Raw genomic sequence first — 27,067 nt, forward strand, 5'->3', positions numbered from 1 at the left:
CGCGAGCCTGCGCTTGCTTGCTCTCCTTCTCTCCTGCACCAGCTTTCCACTACCTGCAACCTCCGTTCGTCTTTTTCTTCTTTTTTTTTCCTCCTTCCCTAGCAACCTCGTGCTTCTGTTTATTACGGGGACATGGATCAAATGTGGCAATTAGCAGCTCCCGGCACCAATTAAGGATGCAGACGACTCCTCACCTGTGCACTTAAGTGAGGACCATCCGCATCATGAATCACGCGGGAACCGCTCCGTCCACACATACCACGCCCCCTCTCTAAGCCGCAAGTGCGGCGATTATTTATTTTAAAAAATGGCCTTTTTGACGTGAGCTGTGGACCCACTACACCACAGTTCAGTGCTACAAAAAGTCAAAGAAAAAGCCAGTGCGAGCATAACCATGAAAAGATATTTATGATGGTAAGGGTTAATCCACTCTTGGTTATATACTTGTAAAGGCCTAACTGGTCAGTATTTGACTGATCGGCTTTGGTCTTTTTTTTACAGTCCATACAGGGGAATGTAGCAAAGAAAGTTGTGAATTATCCATCTTCATCTTCAGAGCAACATCTCCATTCAAAGCTGCACGAGTTGCAAAGATGTAGAACTCTGGACCTAAAGAGATGCCAGACCCGTGCTGTTCTCTAGACCAGGCACAGTGTGACTGCTACCTTTACACCATGGGATTTGATTTCATTGAGATGTCAAATAAGCTATGGAGTAGCTGTTGCACAGGCGAGATTATTTTTATAGAAATCCTTTGTGAATGTTGTAGCAAATCATATTTAGTGTTTATGGGCTCTACTGGTTGGTTTTACTGGTATTTCTCTTAATATGTCAGGATCAAAACTTTTAGAAATGTACGTTATATTAATGAAGTACTGTAGCTGTTTGTCTCAAATACCAGAACAGCTGACTACTTTGACTATGATGTTTGGTATGCTCAATGGTATGCTCAGTGATGTTCAGTAATGCATTTTCCTTAACTTCTGTCTTTACTGGCATTAACTTAGGTATAGGGACAATATTTAATCAGTAACAAACCTGTTTTCTTCACAGGTATTTTGAATATATATTTAGGTTGCCTAACACAAGGGAGGGATACCTGAAGAAGCCCAACTCAAATGCAGTAGTCTCCCAATTGCAGGTGTTAATCACATCTTCTGATCCAGAGTGCGATGGCTATCCAAACTTCAAGTCTGATGAGTCCTGTAAGTGATCGACATGAGTAATGTATTTAATTTTGCATATACATATTTTCTTGTTATTTCCAGGGTTACTTCTGTGTTGTACCCAGTGCTGCTGGGATAGGCTTTAGCTCCCCATGATTTTGTACTAGAAAGGGTCAGTTCAGAAAATAAGTGACTGTATTTAGAATAGATTTATATAAGTTGTAATTGTGATTTGGTACCAGAATAAAATAAAATTTGAAATGCACCTTTTATTATTCTTTATTTAGCAGATGCTTTTATTCAAGACAGATAAAAAGAAAATCGAATGACTTGCGTTTTAATTTGCATTAACATGATTTGATTATGTTACTCAAGTGAATTTTACCAAAAAGACATTTTATTCCCTCCTGATCATGTTTGTGTTTTAGAGACCTTTACATTTAGGTAACATCTGCATATTAAACAATGTATTTTATGTGTGGTGGCTCTCTACTATAGGTAACCTTTTACCATTCTGCAGTCTTTGCTTGAGTGCAGCTAGCTCAGGTTTAATAAGTCAAGACTCCCTTTATTTAAGTCTGTATTTGATAAATGTTTGTCATGTCTGGAGAGTTCTTATGTACTAATGTTACCTGAGTGGACAAGTTACAAGGGGACATATCGCCTATTTGTCCAGGTTTTTTCTTTTTATTATTGTAAATTGATTCATACATTTACATAGACACCCTCAGTCTTTAAATTTTCTGATTCACAAATTTCATACAATTGAAAAAAATGTATTTTGCTTGAGCTTGTTTTTGCTGTTGAATAATAAGAGTTTTTTTTTTTCTTTTATATAAATATATACATACCATCCTAGGTTTTGGTACTGCATGTTTTATTTTGTTTTGTTTTATGTAACCCCAGCTGTGCCCTGCGGCTCCACCCACATAGAAGTGAAACAGGACAGCAAGGGGGGCCATGCCTGGCTCCTTACTCCTGACGTCAAGCTCCCCCCCCCCACCCCTCGGCCCTCAGCCTCTGTCTCAGATTAGCACGAATATATCGCTCCTGCAAGCAAACTGTGATTCTTAGCCCAGTGAGAGAAGTCACAAAATCAACTGGAATGTTCAAGCAAATTCTAGAAAAGAAAAAAAAAGATCTAAATCTATTAAGTAGTTCTGTTGTTCGCTAACTAAGTGAAGTGGATGTAACATTCGCCACAAGGCTGGTGTGTGAGTGAGGAGGGCCCTGCTCCCCTCCTCTCGGTGTGCTGTGTCTTTCTCGGATTCGGTCAAATAAATCGGAAACCGCAAGCGAACTATGATACTTAGCGCGATGAGAGTGGTCGCAAAATCAACCGAAATGCTGAATCCGTTCTCTCATGAAAGACAGACAGACAGACGTTGGATTATATATATATATATATATATATATATATATATATATACCCTAGGTTCTTGTCTATAAGCCGGACTCATGTATAAGCCGGAGACCAAAAATCATACGAATTTTTAAAATAAAATCGTATCATAGATAAGCCGGACTCATGGATAAGCCGAACGTACTATAACCTATAACTAATAGAAGGGAGGGAGGTCAGTGGTCTCACTCGCACCCATTTAATTTCTTTAAGGGGGGAGAGAGTGTGAGATATTGGCGTCTCTCTCACTCCCCGCATGGCGCGGTTGGAGCGGCCGGAGCGCGTTCTTTCTGCTCTGGGCGTCGCCGAGTCAACACGCGCGCGTAGCGGTCATTTAAATTGTGATTTTATATGTAAGCATATTTAAATATATATCGCGGATTTTTTGCTGGTTCGCGGATTTCTGCGGACAATGGGTCTTGATTTCATACAAGGGACGCTATTGGCAGATGGCTGAGAAGCTAGATTGCTTACTCTTTTCTCTCTCTCTTGTGCTGACTATCTGTGATCCTGACGTATGGGGATTGAGCAGGGGGGCTGTTCGCACACCTAGACTATACGGACGCTCGTCTAAAAATGCTGAAAGATTATCTTCACGTTGCTATCTTTTGTAAAGCTGATTCCTGAAATGACATGCTGCACGGTGCTTCGCATACTTAAAAGCTCGAAGGGCACGTATTGATTTTTGACTGAAAAACAAACTCTGTCTCTGTCTCTCTCTCTTCCTGCTCCTGCTCCTGACGGAGGGGGTGTGAGCTGCCGCCTTCAACAGCTTTGTGCCGCGGTGCTTCGCATACCTAAAAGCCAAACAGCACCATTGATTTGTTTGCTAGAGATTGTTTTCTATATCTATGTGACACACACACCTTTGAAGAGGAAGATATGTTTGCATTCTTTTAATTGTGAGACAGAACTGTCATCTCTGTCTTGTCATGGAGCACAGTTTAAACTTTTGAAAAAGAGACAAATGTTTGTTTGCAGTGTTTGAATAACGTTCCTGTCTCTCTACAACCTCCTGTGTTTCTGCGCAAATCTGTGACCCAAGCATGACAATATAAAAATAACCATATAAACATATGGTTTCTACTTCGCGGATTTTCTTCTTTCACGGGTGGCTCTGGAACGGAACCCCCGCGATGGAGGAGGGATTACTGTATAAGCCGGATTTATGTATAAGCCGATATTCTATTTTTTCATTTTCACAACTTTTTTCCTTAGATAAGCCGCGGCTTATAGACAAGAACTTAGGGTATATATATAGAGAGACAGAACTCTTAATAATTTCATACACTATTAAATCGTGACAAAATCTCTGAAGCCTTTCTTGGCAGAACTTATTCTACAGTCTAACAATTTAACCCTGTATCTTTTTTCTGAGCAATATGTACTACAGATTTGTTTTTTGTAGCTTCTTACAAAAGTGCTACAAACCTTCCAAATATTGCTAGGGCATTGAGCAGTTTAAAGGAATACTTCATCCAGGATGATAATGTTTGTATCTTTTACTTGCATGCCGTTTTTTGTAGTGATGACAAAAGAGAAAAGCTTTAAATTTCATGTTTTCATGGAGAATGGAGATCACAAAATTCCACATACGGTGGGCTTCAGTCTCAGTCCAGCCTGAGCAATCACAATTTCAAAACATCCATTAAACACAAAATCTCTGATTACTCGTGTTGCATAATGCATATGTCAGGTATCCAGGTGTATGTGCAGTTCTGTGCAAAAGTTTGGACACCCCTAGCCAAATTATATATTATGTTGACTTTTGAAGTAAAACAAATAGTAAATACAGCTTTATTTTAGTTTGTTTGCTGTCAATGACATTGTTTTTCTGAAAATGTATAATTACAATTTTATTTGATTAACTTCATTCATTGGCCAGAGGTCTTGCTCTGTAATAGCTCATTTAATGGCTACCGTGATGTATCATATGATATCAACATTTACAGAGCCTGGTCTGAGAGAGATGTACACTTAGAGGTTATAAAAAATCAAATCAAAACATTATCAGGTGGAAAGTATGCCTTATTTTGGTCATATCCAAGGTGTTTCAGCAAGCAGAATGTAAATTCATTGGTGCGGTTTCACAAACTCGTGATGAAAAACCCAAACGTTCTGTAGTTTTGTCTTTATGACCAATGAATGAGTGAACAGTTCGGTCTGCATTTCAAAAGCTCAATCCTATAAGAATGTGCTTCTCACTCCTTTTCTAGAAATTGATTATTTTGCAATAGTTTTCAGCCATTGCTATAAACAATTTAGGGTATGTAAGAAGTTTAAAACAAACCAAAAACACTTTTGGTAGAGTATTCCTTTAAGAAACTTGGTTGATTATGTCTGCAGGCTTTATTTTGTACTCAAAACTTTTTGGCCTTCTTAGCTCACCTTGCGCATTGCCAAGGAGGATGATATCATTATAAAGCTTAAAACTCGTATAGCTGAAGAGTTTTAACTGAAGTTAGTCATACAGTTAACCTTATACTAGCACACCTAGTCCACCTTTTTGAGACAAAGTTCAAATGCCCCTAATTAATAAAAAATAACAGTAGACTAAAAGTTACACATTTTAAATTAACCCTGCAATCATTATTTCCTTCTAAAAACAGAAGGCTGAGGTTAGGCGGTCATGCTCACTTTTTCATAACAAGTCACTTTAATAAGTGCATCGTTTGGTCACTTTTTGTGCTCTTGTGAACAGTGTAGTTAGCACTGAGCTTGGCATTACTCCATTAAAGATCTTTACAGGCCCCTTTTAATATTTAGAATGTAGGTGCAGGAGTCTGATACATTATTAGTCTGAATGGTTCTTAAGTACAGTACAACACATTTTGTGCATAGATAACTTTTATTTTTTTTTGCTTTCCAAAGATACCCTTGTTGTTGATCAACCAATATCTCTTCTGACTGCTGCCAATGTTTGGGGTGCTCTAAGAGGTAACTTTTTTATTTTTGTTTTTAAATGTGATGAATTATGGAAGGAACATTGCTACAATACCTGGGTTACAACTCCATCCTTGTCACTGTCCAAGTGGTGTTGCATGTTGTACCTTTGTGTTTGTGGATTTTTGTCCGGTGAGTTCGAGATTGGTCCAGTGCTAGTAGCTTTGGGTGTGTCTGTGTCATGTGATGGACTAATACCCATCCTATTTTGGAACTGGTGTAGTCAAGATAGGTTTGGTCCCCATTTTCTAGAAAAGGATATAGAGACTACAAATGGATGTATTACTGGATATATGTAATAATTAAGGGTGGCATTATGGTGCTGTGGGTGATGTCACACCTCTGGGACGCTGATTGGAATGATGTCTGGTGTCTTTCAAGTTCACTGAGTTAAGCTGAGTTCAGTGTTATCTTCTTTTCCTTACCATTTGGCATCAAGGATTATCCTGCTGAAAAATTCTGTTGACTGATGGTTCAACTGAAGCCATTAAGGAATTTAACAGAAAAATATGATTATTTCTTTGTTTACCCTATTACTTGTAAAATAGAATTCCAGCTATTTGTTTAAAAATAAGTAACATGTCCACTATAGACTGTACCTGTAGACTTACTGGTTGGCACCAGGACCCCTGTCATATTTTGACAGTAACTGAATGAGCTACAGGTGATTTAAAATCTTGGACAGACAAACAAACAGCCATGGTAGCATATTATATATGAAGATAATTTTTTTTTAGCTTATCGGAAAAACGTTTTATCACAAAATCCAGAAGAAGAATTTCATTTGGTATCCTGGATCATCTGCCATATTGCCCACTACTGCATATAATTATCCATAGTACACTACATCATACATTAAGTTTCATAAAGCTTGACTATACAGAAGACATTTGAAGTGTTTTAAGGGTCTATTTTTTTAATCTGTGTATGGTAAGCGTGTGTGCCCAAGAGTGTCTGGGCTTGCGAGTGTCCTGGATTAAAACCAAGATCCAGACCTTTAATGACCTCTTGGGCACAGCCATCAGCAGTGTGTCTGTTTGTGGAGGGAGTGTTGACGTTACCTGGGCAGTGACATTCATGTCTCTGGTGACTCTTCGTATGAAGTCAGTAGACGGATTGGGAGAGCATGGGGGGTCATGAGGTCGCTGGAAAGGGGTGTGTGGTGCTCCCGATATCTATGCAAAAGGACGAAGGTCCATGTCTTTAGAGTCCTGGTGCTTCCTGTCTTGCTATATGATTGCGAGACATGGACGCTATCCAGTGACCTGAGACGAAGACTGGACTCCTTTGGCACTGTGTCTCTCTGGAAAATCCTTGGGCACCATTGGTTTGACTTTGTGTCGAATGAGCGGTTGCTCATGGAGTCCCGAATGAGGCATATTACCTGCATTGTGAGGGAGCATCAGTTACGGCACTACGGCCATGTGGCGTGTTTCCCCAAGGGTGATCCAGCTCGTAGGATCCTCATTGTTGGGGACCCGAGTGGCTGGACCAGACCAAGTGGTCGCCCACGTAACACCTGGCTGCGGCAGATAGAGGATCATTTCCGTAGGGTGGGACTGGACCGCGTGTCTGCCTGGGGGGTTGCAAACCGGGATCCCGAGTTGTTTAATTGTGTAGTGGGTGCGGCAATGCACTGTACCAGTGCATGGTCCCCAACTTGACTTGACTTGAAGGTAAGCAGTAGTACTATACTTTGTCAAACAAGCTCAATCCAATTCAGGGTTGTGGGGATATGAACCCTACCCAGGAAGAATTGAGCGCACATCAGGAAACGGTGTTTGAAGGGATGTTAGTATATCTCGGGGTAAATACCTACACTCAGTCTCTGACAGGGGACAGAAGTTGGGAGAATGTGCAGAATTAACACAGATATTATTGACTGGGCATAGGATTCAAACAGAATGCTGAAAACATAGAAACCAAACTTTCTGAAATAAACTAAAAGAAATGTGTATGACCTGCAACAGAACTTTATCAGTAGGATGGATTTGACTACCTGCATATTGGCTTAGAAATATTGTTCTTTTGTTGTTACCATTGTCTTCTGAATGAAGTAAAGATGCCTTTGATATTGAACCCTCGTGTTATGTAATGTGAACTATTTTTGTAGTGGAGTGCAGATGAATGAATAAATTGAATAAATAATTAATGAATGAATTGAATACATACTAGATGTATTTTATGGGACTAGATTTGATTATTTACTTCACATTTAAATTGTACATTAAATTTGGTACAGCTAGAATTATTTTAGTTTTATATATTTAGTATGTTTACTTCTTTAAAACATATATATATATATATTTTTTTTTTTTTTAAACAGGACTTGAAACATTTAGCCAGCTTGTTTACCAAGATGACAATGGAATGGTATGATAATTATGCATTTATTGACTTTTCCTCATGTTGCAATAAAACTGTATAACCTTTGTATAATTATGTTTTTAAGGACTGTTTCTCATGCTTTTTGTTTTCTAATTACCTTTTTTAATTTGACCTATTGTATTGTAAACTATGCATTCATGATAACCTGGTATAGTGTATTTGAACCTCACAATAAGATAACAGTGGGCAACAAGAATCATGAATATAGGTCATTTCCTTTGAATACTGACACATTTCTTTTTAAAGCTGCTTTGTAAAAGTGTTTGAAGGAATACTGCACAACAGCAAATGACGCATAACATGTTAGTAGAAAAAGAAAAAAAAAACTTGTTTTACTTGTGTTGCATAATCCAAGTGTTATCTTGGTATGTACAGTGGGTACGGAAAGTATTCAGACCCCCTTCAATTTTTCACTCTTTGTCATATTGCAGCCATTTGCTTAAATCATTTAAATTAATTTTTTCCCCTCATTAATGTACACACAGCACCCCATATTGACAAACAAAAAAAAGAATTTTTGAAATTGTTGCAGATTTATTAAAAAAGAAAAACTGAAATATCACATGGTCCTAAGTATTCAGACCCTTTGCTCAGTATTTAGTAGAAGCACCCTTTTGAGCTAATACAGCCATGAGTCTTCTTGGGAAAGATGCAACAAGTTTTTCACACCTGGATTTGGGGATCCTCTGCCATTCCTCCTTGCAGATCCTCTCCAGTTCTGTCAGGTTGGATGGTAAACGTTGATGGACAGCCATTTTTAGGTCTCTCCAGAGATGTTCAATTGGGTTTAAGTCAGGGCTCTGGCTGGGCCATTCAAGAACAGTCACAGAGTTGTTGTGAAGCCACTCCTTCGTTATTTTAGCTGTGTGCTTAGGGTCATTGTCTTGTTGGAAGGTAAACCTTCGGCCCAGTCTGAGGTCCTTAGCACTCTGGAGAAGGTTTTTGTCCAGGATATCCCTGTACTTGGCCACATTCATCTTTCCCTCGATTGCAACCAGTCGTCCTGTCCCTGCAGCTGAAAAACACCCTCACAGCATGATGCTGCCACCGCCATGCTTCACTGTGGGGACTGTATTGGACAAGTGATGAGCAGTGCCTGGTCCTACAACATCCAAAGCCTTGAGGAACTCCAGACGTATCTCATCCACCTCCGGGGCCCTGCCACCAAGGAGTTTTTTGACCACCTCGGTGACCTCAGACCCAGAGATGGGGGAGCCCACCTCTGAGTCCCCAGGCTCTGCTTCCTCATTGGAAGGCTTGTTAGTGGGATTGAGGAGGTCTTCAAAGTACTTCCCCCACTGACCCACAATGTCCAGAGTCGAGATCAGCAGTGCACCATCCCCACCATACAGTGGTGTGAAAAACTATTTGCCCCCTTCCTGATTTCTTATTCTTTTGCATGTTTGTCACACAAAATGTTTCTGATCATCAAACACATTTAACCATTAGTCAAATATAACACAAGTAAACACAAAATGCAGTTTTTAAATGATGGTTTTTATTATTTAGGGAGAAAAAAAATCCAAACCTACATGGCCCTGTGTGAAAAAGTAATTGCCCCCTTGTTAAAAAATAACCTAACTGTGGTGTATCACACCTGAGTTCAATTTCCGTAGCCACCCCCAGGCCTGATTACTGCCACACCTGTTTCAATCAAGAAATCACTTAAATAGGAGCTGCCTGACACACAGAAGTAGACCAAAAGCACCTCAAAAGCTAGACATCATGCCAAGATCCAAAGAAATTTAGGAACAAATGAGAACAGAAGTAATTGAGATCTATCAGTCTGGTAAAGGTTATAAAGCCATTTCTAAAGCTTTGGGACTCCAGCGAACCACAGTGAGAGCCATTATCCACAAATGGCAAAAACATGGAACAGTGGTGAACCTTCCCAGGAGTGGCCGGCCGACCAAAATTACCCCAAGAGCGCAGAGACGACTCATCCGAGAGGTCACAAAAGACCCCAGGACAACGTCTAAAGAACTGCAGGCCTCACTTGCCTCAATTAAGGTCAGTGTTCACGACTCCACCATAAGAAAGAGACTGGGCAAAAACGGCCTGCATGGCAGATTTCCAAGACGCAAACCACTGTTAAGCAAAAAGAACATTAGGGCTCGTCTCAATTTTGCTAAGAAACATCTCAATGATTGCCAAGACTTTTGGGAAAATACCTTGTGGACTGATGAGACAAAAGTTGAACTTTTTGGAAGGCAAATGTCCCGTTACATCTGGCGTAAAAGGAACACAGCGTTTCAGAAAAAGAACATCATACCAACAGTAAAATATGGTGGTGGTAGTGTGATGGTCTGGGGTTGTTTTGCTGCTTCAGGACCTGGAAGGCTTGCTGTGATAGATGGAACCATGAATTCTACTGTCTACCAAAAAATCCTGAAGGAGAATGTCCGGCCATCTGTTCGTCAACTCAAGCTGAAGCAATCTTGGGTGCTGCAACAGGACAATGACCCAAAACACACCAGCAAATCCACCTCTGAATGGCTGAAGAAAAACAAACTGAAGACTTTGGAGTGGCCTAGTCAAAGTCCTGACCTGAATCCAATTGAGATGCTATGGCATGGCCTTAAAAAGGCGGTTCATGGTAGAAAACCCTCAAATAAAGCTGAATTACAACAATTTTGCAAAGATGAGTGGGCCAAAATTCCTCGAGAGCGCTGTAAAAGACTCATTGCAAGTTATCGCAAACGCTTGATTGCAGTTATTGCTGCTAAGGGTGGCCCAACCAGTTATTAGGTTCAGGGGGCAATTACTTTTTCACACAGGGCCATGTAGGTTTGGATTTTTTTTTCTCCCTAAATAATAAAAACCACCATTTACAAACTGCATTTTGTGTTTACTTGTGTTATATTTGACTAATGGTTAAATGTGTTTGATGATCAGAAACATTTTCTGTGACAAACATGCAAAAGAATAAGAAATCAGGAAGGGGGCAAATAGTTTTTCACACCACTGTATACAGTGTTGACACTGCACCGCTTCCCCCTCCTGAGATGCTGGATGGTGGACCAGAATCTCCTCGAAGCCGTCCGAAAGTCGTTCTCCAAACTCCTCCCACGCCCGAGTTTTTGCCTCAGCAACCACCGAAGCCGCATTCCGCTTGCCTGCCAGTACCTATTAGTCGCCTCTGGAGTCCCACAGGACAAATAGGTCCTGTAGGACTCCTTCTTCAGCTTGACGGTATCCCTCACCGCCGGTGTCCACCAACGGGTTTGGGGATTGCCGCCATCAGCTGCCTCAACAATAGAGGCACAGAACATGGCCCATTCGGACTCAATGTCCCCCACCTCCCTCGGGACGTGGTCGAAGTTCTGCCAGAGGTGGGAGTTGAAGCTACTTCTGACAGGGGACTCTGTCAGACATTCCCAGCACACCCTCAACACGTTTGGGCCTACCAGGCCTGACCGGCATCCTCCCCCACCATCGAAGCCAACTCACCACCAGGTGGTGATCAGTTGACAGCTCCGCCCCTCTCTTCACCCGAGTGTCCAGGACATGTAGCCACAAGTCCGACGACACGACCACAAAGTCGATCATCGAACTGAGGCCTAGGGTGTCCTGGTGCCAAGTGCACATATGAATACCCCTATGCTTGAACATGGTGTTCGTTATGGACAATCCGTGATGAGCACAGAAGTCCAATAACAAAACAAAGCTCGGGTTCAGATCAGGGGGCCATTCCTCCCAATTATGCCCTTCCAGGTCTCACTGTCATTGCCCACATGAGCATTGAAGTCTCCCAGCAGAACAAGGGAGTCCCCAGAAGGTATGCCCTCTAGCATCCCCTCCAGGTGGGCATACGCACAAACAACAGTCAGGACCCGTCCCCCCACCCGAAGGCGGAGGGAGGCTACCCTCTTGTCCACTGGGGTAAACCCCAATGAACAGGCTCCAAGTCGGGGGGCAATAAGTATGCCCACACCCGCTCGACACCTCTCCAGAGTGGTAGGGAGTCCAGTCCCTCTCAAGGAGATTGGTTCCAGAGTCCAAGCTGTGCGTCGAGGTGAGCCCGACTATATCTAGCCGGAACCTCGCGTACTAGCTCAGGCTTCTTCCCCTTCAGAGAGGTGACATTCCACGTCCCAAGAGCCAGCTTCTGTAGCCGAGGATCGGACCGACAAGGTCCCCGCCTTTGGCCACCACCCAATTCACACTGCATACGTCCTCCTTGGCCCCTCCTACAGGTGGTGAGCCCATGGGAAGGGTTACCCATGTTGCCTCTTTGGGCTGTGCCTGGCCAAGCCCCATGGGTTCAGGCCTGGCCACCAGGTGCTCGCCATCGATACCCACCTCCAGGCCTGGCTCCAGAGGGGGGCCACAGTGGCCTGCGTCCGGGCAAGGGAAAACACTGTCCACATTTTTTTTTCTTTATAGGAGGTTTACGGAAGTCGAACTAACTATATTCCTAAAAACTGAACATGCATTATGAGTAAATTAATTAAAGCATTTCTTAAGAAATGTCAGCGTGGGTTCAGATGGTGAAGATCAAGTTTCATTACTATGTTGAAATTCTATAAGGATGCAACAAAATGATGCAATCATATTTTGTGTCCTGCTTTTCAGAAGGCTTTTAATAAAACCCCATGTGAGAGGCTAGTGATCAAACTGAAACAAGTGGGAATTAGATGGGTGCAAAATTAGGTTAAACACTGGATGTATAGGGTTATGGTATCACAGCTGGGTGATGTTTAGAAGTGGCATCCCCCAGGAATCCGTTGTGGGACTATAGCTCGCTCTATCTATCTATCTATCTATCTATCTATCTATCATAGTGCCTTTCATATCCATCCATCCCATCCAGTGTAGAAAATCTCACTGGTCATCGTATTGTTTCAGAAGATATGAAGGATGTCATTGCCCATATTAATGATTAAGTAAAAAAAAAGAAAAAAAAAACAAGCCAAACTTACATGTAATGCCCAGAATCATTAACCTTTGTTCAAGTAACATTGAATATTATTTTTAATTGAAATGTTCAAACCTTTTTTTTTTTGGCTAATGTGATTGTACCAGTCTTTACTGAGGAATACTCTTGAGTCAGATATTACTAGTTTGCATATTTTTATTTTTCAAATATTTTACTATGTACACCTACAAATTGATTTAATATTAACAGCTTATTTTTGTTTTGTGTTTTGTTTTTCCTACCAAATTATGGAAACAGCATCAGATCAACAAGACTAACATAAAGGATTTTCCAAGGTTCCAACATCGCGGGATTTTGTTAGATTCATCGCGTCATTTCCTGCCACTTAAAGTCATTCTTGCTAACTTGGTGAGGAAATGTTAATGTGATATTTTGATGAGATTCCATCAGTAGTTTCTTGGATTTATTCATATTTCAACATGTTTTTGTTCATTTATTAAGAATGTTGACTTCACAAACCATAACACTGCACTATGCTACAAGAAGTTTATTGCCTGTGTTAAATGTAAAATTGGGCTCAACTGGCCATTTCAAATTTTGTGGATACTGAAACACACTTTGAGTATAAAATAGATACAGACTGCTGCTTTAAATGCTACATATTTCACAAAGCAGCTACATATACAGTTTGCACATCCCTTGTGTTTTCTGAATAGAATTTCAGAGTTACAACAACATGGGCGTTTGAAATACAGCAACTTAAGAAAGATCAAAGAAGGACAGGAGTATGAGATGCACACTGTTGATGATTAAAAAACACAACTGCACTTGGTATGGGCTGAGGCGCTTCTAGTGTTAACCCAATGTGAGCTGCTTTTAGTGGGGATCTAAATAAGGCAGCAGTGAGATTAAGTAGAAAGGCACATTGGAGAAGGGATACACCTGAGCTCACACAATAGCAGATTTACACACCAGTTGGTGGTGTTAAACTAGTTGTATCTAATATTAGCTGGAACTTATGCTACTTTCTTTACCTTAGAATAAAAGATATAGAATTCTTTATATATTTAATTATATTTGTGCATATCATTTGTTAGGTTATACTTTACTGTTAATGTTATCTGTAAATCTGCTTAAGCCCTGTGAGCCTCTACTCAGTAAAGAAAAATCTGGAAACAGAATTATTTGAAAACTGATCCAAATCCGCAGACAGCTTTATAATGTAACATCCCTGCAAACTAAACCACCATGATGGCCCAATCAATCTTCCATCATATGTCACATTTCAATGCGTTTAGCTCTTCCTACATTTCTGGATTCCTAAAGAAGCTGTCTTAAATTATGATGCCCTTTCAGATTTTTTTTTATATAAAAACATTTTTACATATAGATGGATGCACTTTGTTTAACTTAGATTTTCCTGTGTCTCATGTGCAGTTCCTCCTTCCTTCCTTTCCTAAAAGACTGTAAAATACCTCTGCCAATTTCAATGCATAAGAAATAGATGGCACATAAACTCCAATAATGTCAAAAAATAGTTTAACTGTAAATTAGTATTCAAACTATAACTAACATCGTCTACAACATATTCTGCAGGATGCTATGGCTATGAACAAGTTTAATGTATTTCACTGGCACATTGTGGATGACCAGTCTTTCCCCTATCAAAGCACAGCATTCCCAGATTTGAGTGATAAGGTATGTCAAGTTTATTATAACAGAACTTTTTTGATGTGATCTCTTGTTTTTCTCCTTTAAAGCATCTTCTGGACCGTAACATTTTATGTGACTGTTTGCAAACAAATTATTGTACATTTCTGTAAGAGAAGTATGCTTTTGGAAGTGAAATATGTGAGACTCTTATTAGTTGTATATTTTATAGACAAAGCATATTGAATTTATAAAGTTATATTTATTATGTAAGAAAAAATGATGCACATAAACATCATCAATTTTTAGTCCTTCATTCATTTTAATCCTTATCTTTGATTAACTTCTGGCTGATCTCTGATAGAAGAATGTTTAAAGAGAGTACTGTGGCTTAAAATAGTTAAATCAAAAAATGAAATGAAGTGAGAACTACACTATTTATACAACATATATATAAAATGCATACTGTATTTCATCTTCATCATCTGGGAAAAGAACAACATTATACATTTGTAGATCTGGAGTAGACATTTGACAGGATGTCACGAGACATGATGAGATGTGGGCAGTGAGAGAGGAGTTAGTTGTGGGGAAATATTTAGTGTGTACAATCATGTCATTTTATTAAGAAGCACGGACAATGGCCAGAGCAGCAAATGACAATAATTAAAAGCTTTGAGGTGAAGGTGGGGATCTGTTGATGATCTTATTTTGATGGCAAAAACTGAAGCAGAATTAAAAGAGAAGAATGAAATGGAAAACAAATCCAATGTGGAAGGTCTCAAGATGAATGCAAGAAGACCAAAAAGGTGGTTGGAGACAAAGGGGCAGTAGGTATGATAGAGGTGTGTACACGGCTGTATGGCATGTGTGTTAAGTATGTTTGGGGGTTTGGGTTCGCCTAAATCTAGTACATGTTTTGGCAGAAGTGGTTGTGTAAGAAATGTAGTTCTTATGAAAGGTAGTCAACAGGCAGAATCTTTTTTTGCAGAAAGTGTGCGAGAGTAATGCTCACGTAGTACATGTAAATTGAGATACAGCACTAGCAATGGAGGTGTTTTGGAGACAGCAGGGAAGTGCAGCTACTTAGGTTGACACTGAGTCCAGACAAAGGTTAAGGTATAGCAGTCACAGCCAGGGCAACAAGTGAGTTGAAGAAATTCTCAGAGCTGTCCCTCATTCTCACTTCTAAATAAATTTCTGTGGCACTGAAGAGTAAAGTTTACTGTTCTGAGGAGTAGTATGCTCTATAGAAGTGAGACATGGCTAATGAGAGTGCAACATGAAGCAAACCTGGCAAGTGCAGAGATGAGAATGACCAGGTGGATGTGTGGAATTTCACAGGTGAATGCTATGGAGATGTTGGGTGTTATGCTGATGGGAGGGTGGGTTTGTATGTGGGGTGAACAGCAAAGGATGATTTCTTTGAAGAGAAACAACAAGAGTTAAATGGAGGGGATGAGGCCAACTTGTAGTCCAAAGAAGATGTGGTTGTAAGAGGTGTCTGATGATATGAAAAAATGGGTTAACCACTCCCAAAGGATGTCCAAGAGCATAGACAGTGGAGGAAAAAAGTTTAGAGGTGATAGACTGACCTAGGTAAACCTGGAAAAATGGCTGTTCAAATTTAATGTCTGGTGTTAATTAGCACTTAATTCAGTATTCTCATGATTGCATATGTAAATGATAACGGATTTGCAGTCGTTGATAGGTAGTGACTCGGGTTATATGAACCATGGACACTATCAGACAAAATGAGGACTTCACGAAATCCTTATTTAATAAAGAAAAGGCATAGAAGAATGTCCACTAATGTATTGGTACTTCCACAACCAGTATGGGATGGTATGGAACACCAGTACAGTGGCCTTCTATGAACTACTAGGCTTCATTTGTCCATGACTATAATACAGAAGACACATCAGTGAAGAAAGCATGTGGGACCACTAGAGGGAACTCAAGGAATACAAACCCAGGGGCCTCTGCATGGCACCAGCACTTCAGAGGTGATTTGTGTGCCATGCCTGAAAGATATAAATAACCAGGACTTGAAAGACCCTTGTGTCAAAGGTCTATTGTGCTAGGTGTTGGTCAGGTAAATTATTGGCAAGAGCTCAGTTGGCAGGAAGAAGAAAAGGCCAGAGTGTGGAGAAGGTTTTTGAAGGATTTGTGAAAGGTGAGCAGGGAGTGCTTTGAGAGTACTAGTGGATGACTGGGCCAGTCAGCCCATGTGATAGTCATTTTCAACCACTTGCATATTCCAAACCTGTGTAAGTCATGCTTTTTATTTTATTTTTATTTTGTATTCTCTTAGTAGTGTTAAACTTCACTTAAAATTATTAAAATCTTTTTGTATTTTAAATATTTGGTTTGGGGATAACTTGGAAACGCTCCCAAAAGTCACCGCGTCTTCTTGTCATAGATATGTTTTTACAGTGTATATACTGTATTAGCTCTAGTTAAACTAAACCTTCTTCTCCTAATCCTGCTCTAACTCAAATTTCCAGAATTGCCTAAAGCCACTATGCTAAATTATAGCCTTTAACAGTAACTTCAAACCCATTATTGTTATATTGCTACGTATATCAGTGTTTAGTTTTATCCCATTAATACAGTTTTTTGTTGCTTTCTTGGATGCCCTGATTAATGACAAGGTGATCATCAGTTTAAGAAACAAGTATGCCATAGTTCAAATTGGAAATTGTTTTATTACCATTAAGGATCATTCTGTTTCATTTAAAAAAAAGAGAACAGATGTAGGTTGGTGAAGCAATTTTCTGCCTGTCTTGGTGAAGTTTGCACATTCTTCCCATGTCTGTGTGGGTTATTCTTCAAGGACCCTGCTTTTCCTCCACATCCGTATAGACATACATATATGTGTTAGTATGGGAATGCCAATAACCTGGCCAGTGGTAGTTATGTGTGAGTGGCTCTGCAGTGGATTGGCACCCTGTCCGTAGCTGGCTTCTCTACCTTGCACCCAGTTCATCTTGGATAGGCAGTGTCTGCCTACAGCCCTTACCTGAATTAAGTAAGTATGAGAATATATGAATATGTACATACAGTACATATGTAAATTTAATCCAAGCATTGCTTTTGTAAGAATACCCACCCTGTAAGTGAAGATTAATCTTCTTATGGGAGGAACCTCATGTGATGATGAAATTTGAAAAAATGAATTTAAAGAAATAGAAAAATATGTTCTCGGTGCAGAATATAGAAAGTAAAAATAAAGTGTGAGTTGTGTACTTTGTCATTTCACAAAGCTATTTACATGATGCATTTATTTTATTTCTTGGGTGGATTTTCCACAGGGTTCATACCACCCATACACTCATGTGTACACACATATGGATGTGAAGATTGTAATTGAATATGCTCGATTACGTGGAATCAGAGTTATTCCAGAATTTGACACACCTGGTCACACTCAGTCCTGGGGCTTTGGTGAGTATACAGTCATATGATGCCTTTCTCCTCAGCAGGTCTTTCACATGTGATATGAAACCTAATTTATGACAGTTGTCAAAGTCAGCATAACGCTGCGATGAGCAAATGCATCCACATCTCCTCATAGGCACATTAACATTTTCACTTTAATTATCTGAACATAAAATATGTAAACCTTTAAAGAGAAGCGATTCTTTTACAAATGTAAAAGTAAAAGTTATTTTTATTTTATAATTTCCTAATTTAGCAGTTACCCAGAAATACTTGAATAAAAATGAGACCTTGGATGTAACTTTTTTAAAATAGAAATACAGGTATGAAAATACAAAGAATGAAAGTGAGATGTTAGATGAAGATGAGACTCGATTCCAAATGCTTTCGCTATGTCATTTTTCTTCATTTTGGAATTAGCTTTATCCAAGATTGTTAATTTTTCTTTCAGTATAAACTGACTCCATTCCTCTATTTGTTTTTTTGTTCATCTCAAAGAAAACCTTGAACTGCTATGAAACTTGAACAGTACAGTATCCACACGCAACAGATCTACCCACACAGATGCTAGGTGGAGCACTGACTGAGAATTCAGTTATGTGTATGATGTCATACCTGCACTCTCTCCAAGACCAGAAATTTCACAACAGACTCTCTTTTTCTTTGAAAAAGCCTGTTGCAGGGCTCCAGACACTCAGCACGGAAAGTATAGGTGCAGCATTAAGTATTTTTTGCATCACATTATTATCTTCAGTGACCATTTTTGGTCAAAAAAACATTTGTTATACTGAAATTTACATTTTGTTTAAACGAAATTCGTTAAACATGATGTTGTATGAATGTTTGTTTGGGCCAACAAAAGTATTCGTTATTCTGAAAATTTCATTACTTCAGTATTTGCTATAATGGGGTTTAACACATTATATATATACATATATATATATATATATATATATATATATATATATATATATATATATATATATATATATATGGAAGAGAAGGTCTGAATGAGTTCTACAATCACATCAACACAATATTCCCTGCAATCCAGTTCACAATGGAAAAAGAAATGAACCGACACATCAGCTTCCTGGACATTTACATCAAAAGAAATAGTGACACCACCCTGACCACAACTGTTTACCGCAAACAATGCTATGCAGACAAGATTCTACACTTCTCCAGCAACCACCCGGTATCTCATAAACGGAGTTGCGTGAAAACCCTGTTTAAACGAGTCCACACTCATTGTAATACTAAGGAAACAAAAATTAATGAGAGACGCTATCTCTTCCACCTTTTCACCTCGAACGGATACTCAAAAACATTCATTAATCGGAGCCTACACAGCAGACGCCGGATGAATCAGCAAACAATCGACTTAAATCAAAACCCCCCCCCCACCTGGTACTCACTCCCTTATCACCACAGTGTGTCAGAAGGCACAGCACGCATCCTGACCAAGTGGGGCATCAGAATAGCACACAAACCCACGAACAATCTGCACACGGTCCTGTTTAATGCTAAAAACAAGAAATCGACAGCAGAAACACGAAACGCAGTTTATAGTATTCCATGCAATTCTTGCTCAGCGGTATACATAGGACAAACGTCAAAAAGAATCTCAACACGTGTACAGGAACATCGCAACGCCATCAGAAGAAAGGACGCAATATCTTTGATCTATGCACATACTAAATCGACAGGACACACATTCAACTGGGACAATGTAAAAGTAAAATTTAAGGCCAGTACTAAAAGTGCCAGAGAGTTGGCCGAGTCTTGGCTATCAGATGAAAACGCCATCAACAGACACTTGGACATAAATCCAGCCTATGCCAACTTAAGAAGAACATGTACATAATAAATAAACTGTACACCCAATAATAGAACCCCCCCACCCCCCCGGCCATACGGACTTAGTCACCTCCCGCCAACCTTAATGTGTTACTATATATTGCCTTTGATTCTTGTAAGTCTAAGCATTATCCTCTGATGAAGACCCCTGATAGGGGGAATAAAGGGGTTGAAAGCTCAGGAATAAAAACTATTTTATGATACGTGATTCTTTTTTCTCCCTTCGTGGATCTCCAAGCTGCATATATGTGTGTGTGTGTGTGTGTGTGTGTGTGTGTGTGTGTGTGTGTGTGTGTGTGTGTGTGTGTGTGTACATATTTCCACATAAACAAACAGACTAGTAAATTAGCTCTATTACTGATAGATGACATACTTCATGCATTATAGAGATTTATAAATTCAAATATTCATCCAATAGGATAATTGAAAGCCTCTTAACTACAATTGTGCTGTCTTTTTTATTGGCTTAATATTTTTAGATGATAATATATTATTAATTACAGAGTTCCAACACCCATCTGCTTGTGTCAATTGCTCTCCCTGTTGATCCCCCATTGCGTGTCTGTCAGGTTACTTGGAGGCGCTACATTTTCCCAGTATTAGTAAATGTGTTTGTGAGTGTGCAACAGAGTGATATCTCTATTCACTCTTCAGTTGTGCCCAATGCCACTAGACAGAATACATGGCTCAACATGAGGCCCTGAGTTGGATAAGCAGAAGATAAAAATGAAAGGAAGGGTGGATGTTTTCCACTTTATTTTGGGAATTGGCTGCTCAGTTTTACCAAATTTAATTCTTAAATGTCCAAATTATAATCTGTCTTAGTATTAAGGTTTCTTCCACAGCAGTTAAAATGGTAACAGTCCGTTTATCTGGATTTACTAGGTGGGTTGGTTGTGCCCAGATCTCCTTCCTACAGGTTTTTTTGTGATGGCCATCTCCACCAAAGTGTGTGTTTCACCTCCATACTTAGCTCACAACATTCACCACCATCTGATTACACCACAAATATATCCTTAAAAACAAATAAATGAGCAACATAACTACAGTGTGCAGACAAATGCATGCAGTGACAGATGCACTCACATTTGTGGTATCGCCTTGCTGTTTCTAACAGTTATTTAAAATTCATGTTTGCCAGAGTGTGTTTTATACAAAACTGTCTTCTCAGTAGCACTGCTACTGGTTTCCATTTCCCATCTCTTACAGTGGCTGTAGAAAAAATGGGCCAGTGGACACATACAAAAATGACAGAAAGGTTCGCCTGCACGTTAAAATGTTATTAGCTTAAAATTTCATGCCTTGTGATGACAACGGTGTGTCAGCTGTTTTTGACGAGATTGTGGATATTTCCCTTCCATAGAAATATAAAGATATGTCTAGATTAAAGGAATACCCCACCCAAAAATATTTTTTTAATATGTTACCTAGCCCTTATACTTTGTAGGGGTGGCCAAGAAAAAAAAAAAACTAATCTCATGTTTCCATACAAAATGGAGGGAAAGAAGTTTATGACCTAATAGAAACCAATAGTGACCGATGCTGTACAAAGGCAAACAGTGTGAAAACATCCAAGAAAAAAAAAAAAAATCTTGCATTACTTGTGTCGCATAGTCCACATGTCATTTATCCAGTCATTGGCACAAAATGCATTTGTTGGATAAAATATTGGTAAATAAATATGTCTGGATTTATCAGCGTACATCATAAACCAGAAACCTAAAGCCTCATAGGAGTGACCTTTTGTCTGCAGATGATTCCAGAAGTATTTATTTAACAATATTTTAGCAGAAAAGCAATTTTGCATATGACTGGATAACTGACATAAGGATTATGCGACAAGTGGACTATTCCTTTAATTACTGTGTGCAACAGTTAATACCTGGATAGGTGCTGCTTTTAGGCTGTTTGTGAGGAATTGCATGTGATGTTATAAATTACACAGTATAAGAATCCTTTTATTTACATGGCTTTGTGTTTTCCTTCCATTTATGTATAGTGTTGCTGTTCATATTATATGCTTTGTTTTGCCACATTTTCTTTTTCGTTATTTTCAGTGGTATCATGAAAGGCTTGTATATCGTAATTGAAATTATTTTATGTACTGTATATGTAATGGAGAAATTATTAACGGAGGTTTATTTTGCTGTTATTAACGTTGGAGTTTTAATGTAAATCCTATTTAAAGAAATCATTCAGTGCTTGTTACCTGTACACTGTACCTTTTTTAACTCTTATGATGGTCAATGTAAAGTTGTTAGCAGATTGTTATTATTTTCAGTTGTTTTTATCAGTTAAGTTGTAATACATATTATTTTTTTATCTGTATAATAAATAGGGCAAACAAAGCCTTTCTGCTGTCTCGGAAACTGAATGGTTTAAAATACACTGTTATACTGTACACTAATGGGGTACTTGTGGGGAAGTCAATGGAGGCTCTGATCGGGGCGCTTGAGAGACTGAGCGAGGAGTCTGAGTGTCTGGGCTTGTAAGTGTTCTGGATAAAAACCAAGAGCCAGGCCTTTAATGACCTCTTGGGCACAGCCATCAGCAGTGTGTCTGTCTGCGGAGAGTGTGTCGACCTTGTCGAGAGGTTTACTTATCTTGGCAGTGACATTCATGTTTCTGGTAACTCTTCCTATGAAGTCAGTAGACGGATTGGGAGAGCATGGGGGGGTCATGAGGTCGCTGGAAAGGGGTGTGTGGTGCTCCCAGTATCTATGCAAAAAGACAAAGGTCCAAGTCTTTAGAGTCCTGGTGAGACGCTATCCAGTGACCTGAGACGAAGACTGGACTCCTTTGGTACTGTGTCTCTCTGGAGAATCCTTGGGTACCGTTGGTTTGACTTTGTGTCAAATGAGCGGTTGCTCATGGAGTCCTGAATGAGGCACATTACCTGCATTGTGAGGGAGCGTCAGTTACGGCACTATGGCCATGTGGCGCGTTTCCCTGAGGGTGATTCATCTCGTAGGATCCTCATTGTTGGGGACCTGAGTGGCTGGACCAGGCCAAGGGGTCACCCAGGTAACACCTGGCTGCGGCAAATAGAGGGTCATTTCCGGAGGGTGGGACTGGACCGCATGTCTGCCTGGGGTTTGCCAACTGGGATCTCAAGCTGTTCCATCGTGTGGTGAGTGCAGCAATGCACTGTACCAGTCCATGCTCCCCAACTTGACTTGACTTGTGGGGAATGGAGTTAATGTTAAACATTTTAACAGTTGCCTTCAATCAACTCATTACATTTGTACAACATGATATGCATTTTTCCTGTCCCATTCAGGTCAGAAAGACCTTCTTACAACTTGCTATTCTGGGGTTGCACCATCTGGAACCTATGGCCCAGTGAATCCCATCCTGAACACTACCTATGACTTCATGTCTGTTCTCTTTAAAGAGGTTAGCTCCGTATTCCCTGATGCCTATGTCCACCTAGGAGGTGATGAAGTGGATTTCACCTGCTGGTAAGTCTTGTCTTTAAAATATTATGTTTTTAAAATTCTTCCAAAGACAGGAAAATTTTAGTTTTGAGAATTAGAAGAGGAAACATTTTACAGTAGACACTGCCATTCAGCCTGAAAATGAAGGGTTTAAGAAATGAAAAAGCAGGTTTTTTTTATTAATTTAAGTTCAGAAGCATTAAATAGGGCTTTCTAGAATGACCATGTAATTCTAAGAGAACGTTAACACATATTAATGGTAAAAATAACTATGCCTGCATCTTTGTGTTTGTGTACAAGGAAGGGATCAGTCAAATCATAATTCTGTTTCTGTGCAGTTGAAATGTAAACCTGATTTTGTTTGGTTAAATACCTTGGCATGGTGGTGGGGCTAGGATACCCCAGAGATTCTTAGCCAGAGGTTTTGGACTGCTGTTAGAGTTGCTCTTGCCAGGGTGGTCTAAGTAGAAAGGCTGGACAGAGTTATTTACAAGCCCTTGAAAGTGCGTTTTGCAGTTTGAAGTGAGGTTCACCTCCATGTAAGTCTGTGTGGCAGTGAGGACTGTTGCTTTTCTGTTTGAGCTTACTGTCTGGTACTGGAACTTCCTTAAAGACACTCAGCAAGTATTTCAGCTGACTTTTACATTTTTTGGAGAGACTAAAATAGTTGCATAACTGCAATGATTAGTGCTTTTGTTAGATGGTTTTGGATATGATTAACATTACCAGCATTGGGCAGATGTACAGTATGGACTGTGAGTTGTATAACTGGAAATGAAACAAATAAAGTCATTTATTGACAGACTAGCTTAGCAGAGCCCCTTTAGTGTTAGTGTTTAAAAATAAAAAAAAAAAGTTTACGCTCTAGGCCATTCTTATTAAATTTCCAGCTAAACGCTTTTTTCAGTGGGTACAACAGAAGTGCCAGCTTCAACAATGAGTAAATAATTCCGCCTATAATGAATAACAAAGGCTCTTTATACTTCCTTTTCACAGTTGATTTTTAAAGTGTCACAAAAAAACATGTGACTATTTCTAAACTGTATAAACATGTATAATGGTGAATTCAGTCGTTTTTGACAGCGAATTGTATGTGTTTGTGCTTTTTAACACAGTGGTGTGACAACAAAGGAAAAAAAAAACTTCTGTAAAGCAATAATGAATTGAAATGTCATCCATGCTTTTTAAATATTTATTACTGCTTTTTTGCTATTGCAATAATGTTTACAAAGTTTTAAAAGCGGCTGGAACACAATTTTGGCCTTCTTTCTTAATACACACATTATTTCATTACACAAATCATGCTTTTTCCATTTTAATAATATAAAAGGATTAGATTAGAATAGATAAACTTTACTAATCCCATGGGGAAAATCAAGATTTAAGGTATTTTATATATAAAAAAAAAATGTGCTATTGACAGTCTTTCCATATCTTTCAGTTTATTAATTCAAAAGCTATACAACTAAGAAGTATTACCACATAACTGCTGTTCTCAGTTCCTTACACTGGCTTCCAGTTATGTTTAGGGATGATTTCTAAATAATCTTTCTTACGTAGCCAATGCAGGCCCTACAGTATTTACTTATCAATATCAGACAATAAAATCTTTGGATGTCAGTTAGGTAAAGATTCTAGGGTTTAATAAAACAGTAGGATGTTAAACTTTTAGATACATGGCCTAAATGGAATGAGGAGTTCCATTAGTCTCAGGATTTAACTTAAGGTGAAGACTTACCACTTTTGTCTAACATACTAATTAAAGCTGCTAATTAGATGTTCATATTTCAGCTCAATGTATTTGTCACTTGCACAAAAATACAAGCTTAGCAGCTATAAACTGTTACTGACCCCTCACTGTTCTGCTTCTCCCATCAGTATCCTCTTGTGGCACTTGTTGTCATTTTTGTAAAGCCAAGCTGTTAACGCTTGAGCATTAACAATAGAGAGATATTAGAAGCCTTGGAATCTAAGCATGAAGGGATTTAATCTCCTTATTAGACTTTTTATTAAACTCCTCCACAATATATAAGATAATATTTGTAAAACAAGTAAGCCCACGATTCGCTAGCGAATCGGAAATCCAAGAATGGCAATCAGTTTCTGTTCCGTCCGATATTTGGATGGATGACATATCATGGAGGGTGGGTGCGCCTGGGGAAATGTCATTTAATTAAATAAGCATATCTGTACTAAAGCGGTTTCGTTTTGTGGAGACGTGATTCTGTTGCCTTTGCTGACACTGACTGCTGGCAGAGTGGAGCACAGCAAGTTTAGTTTACAGGTTGTGGTGTTCGTGTGCCAGCTACTGAGTCGTGGAAGCTGCTGGGTTTGAATCTGTGACCGTTATGTGATCTATATTACTGGCACAGTGGATTAGAGCAAGTGTAGTGAACAGGTTGTGTTGTTTGGGCGCAACCTACTGACTCTGGGAAGCCGTTGCGTTTGACTCTGAGGCGTGCGCTACGGCGCAATATGTGCTTCGGTGGGAAGCCGCTGCGTGATGAAATATCATGGAGGGTATATGCGGTGGTGTGGGCGGTCGCGTCCAGGCTGCTGTACAACCTGGCGTGCACGCTTTACCTCAGGTTTAGTTCACAAGTCGTAGGCATGGTAAAGTTTCCATTTAATTGAATAACCATATTTGAACTAAAGCGGTTTCTTTGTGTGGGCGTCTTCGTTCATTAAGTCTAGTTTACAGGATGTGTTGTTTGGGCGCCACCCACTGACTCTGGGAATCCGCTGCGTTTTGGGAAGCCGCTGCGTTTGACTCCACAGGTTGTGTTGTTTGGGTGCCATCTACTGACTCTGGGAAGCCACCGCGTTTTGGGAAGCCGCTGCGTTTGACTCTGGGGCATGCGCCTAGGTGCGTCCGCCGTGCATAAATTAACTGTGGTTTAGTAAGATAGATACCCAGCCAGGGGTAGGTGGTCAGTTGACCTTGGTCAGCAGAACTGCAACTTAATCTTTTATAACTCATCTTGAATTTCCAACACCCCAGCACCCCTACTCAAGATTTACGTTTCTAGAAATTATGTTGAGTGGAATTTTTGTTTTCTTCTCTTCTGTAATCAGTGAGCCACAGCTCATTTATAATGCTAATAGACTTACGGTACCAAGACTGTTTGTTTACTTTCAAGTATACATAATATAGAGAAATTATAGGAATCGTGAAAAAAATTCAACCTCGAGATTTTGATGAATCTTGACATTTTAGACCTTCCTGATTCCAAAAATAGCATTTTAGAAATTGTCTCTCTGTGTGTAAACACGATAACTCAAAAACGCTTTGACCTAGGTCAGTGAGATTTTGAACACCTACTTTATATCTAAAATAAGGAATCCTATCAACTTTTGGGCCACTTCCAGCAATCGAAAGTGGTACTTTAACTAAATACTTTCGCAAATTTTCAGTCAAACTATGGTTATAATTACAGATAGATGATTCAAATCTTGTATAGATATTTATAATGATAAAAAGCAAACAGATATGAAATTTGAGAATAATTACTCAACCGGAACTAGTATTTTATTTAAACAACCATCCACATTTTTTGTATCATGGAAATATAAATGCATACATGATATTAAAAACTGTATTCAATATAATGCATATTCTTTCAGTACCTATTATTAATTTTATCTTAATTTATACATCATCAGTTTAACAATAACGTGTAAACATTGAGCATGCCATGTAAATATAAAGATGTAATGAGAACAAAAAGCTGCTACATCCCAGTTGTGTTCCTGGTAATACATTTAATTTTATGATTTTTTTTTTATTTCCACCATCATTATCATAATTAAATGTTGCTAAATGCAGTTTAACCTATTGCAACAAAGATTATATAATACTAACACTTTTTCTATGTTTAGGTGACTTTTTTTTACTTTGCGC

General features: G+C 39.3%; 1 protein-coding gene across 3 annotated transcripts in view; it reads left to right on the forward strand.

Annotated features, from left to right (window-relative positions):
• Window positions 1-27,067, forward strand: part of hexb (hexosaminidase B (beta polypeptide)) — a 64,181-nt gene that overhangs the window by 13,680 nt on the left and 23,434 nt on the right. For all 3 annotated transcript variants that reach the window (XR_007935370.1, XM_028805678.2, XM_028805677.2), the window contains exons 2-8: window positions 1,054-1,205; window positions 5,440-5,505; window positions 7,838-7,884; window positions 13,076-13,186; window positions 14,375-14,476; window positions 17,743-17,875; window positions 23,010-23,190. Coding sequence is in view for 2 of the 3 variants with exons in the window: in XM_028805678.2 (XP_028661511.2) it covers window positions 1,054-1,205; window positions 5,440-5,505; window positions 7,838-7,884; window positions 13,076-13,186; window positions 14,375-14,476; window positions 17,743-17,875; window positions 23,010-23,190 (792 nt within the window). In the remaining variant the exon portion in view is untranslated. The remainder of the gene's footprint in view (window positions 1-1,053; window positions 1,206-5,439; window positions 5,506-7,837; window positions 7,885-13,075; window positions 13,187-14,374; window positions 14,477-17,742; window positions 17,876-23,009; window positions 23,191-27,067) is intronic.

The sequence above is a fragment of the Erpetoichthys calabaricus genome, chromosome 7 (genome assembly GCF_900747795.2).
Source record: "Erpetoichthys calabaricus chromosome 7, fErpCal1.3, whole genome shotgun sequence".
Taxonomy (NCBI): domain Eukaryota; kingdom Metazoa; phylum Chordata; class Cladistia; order Polypteriformes; family Polypteridae; genus Erpetoichthys; species Erpetoichthys calabaricus.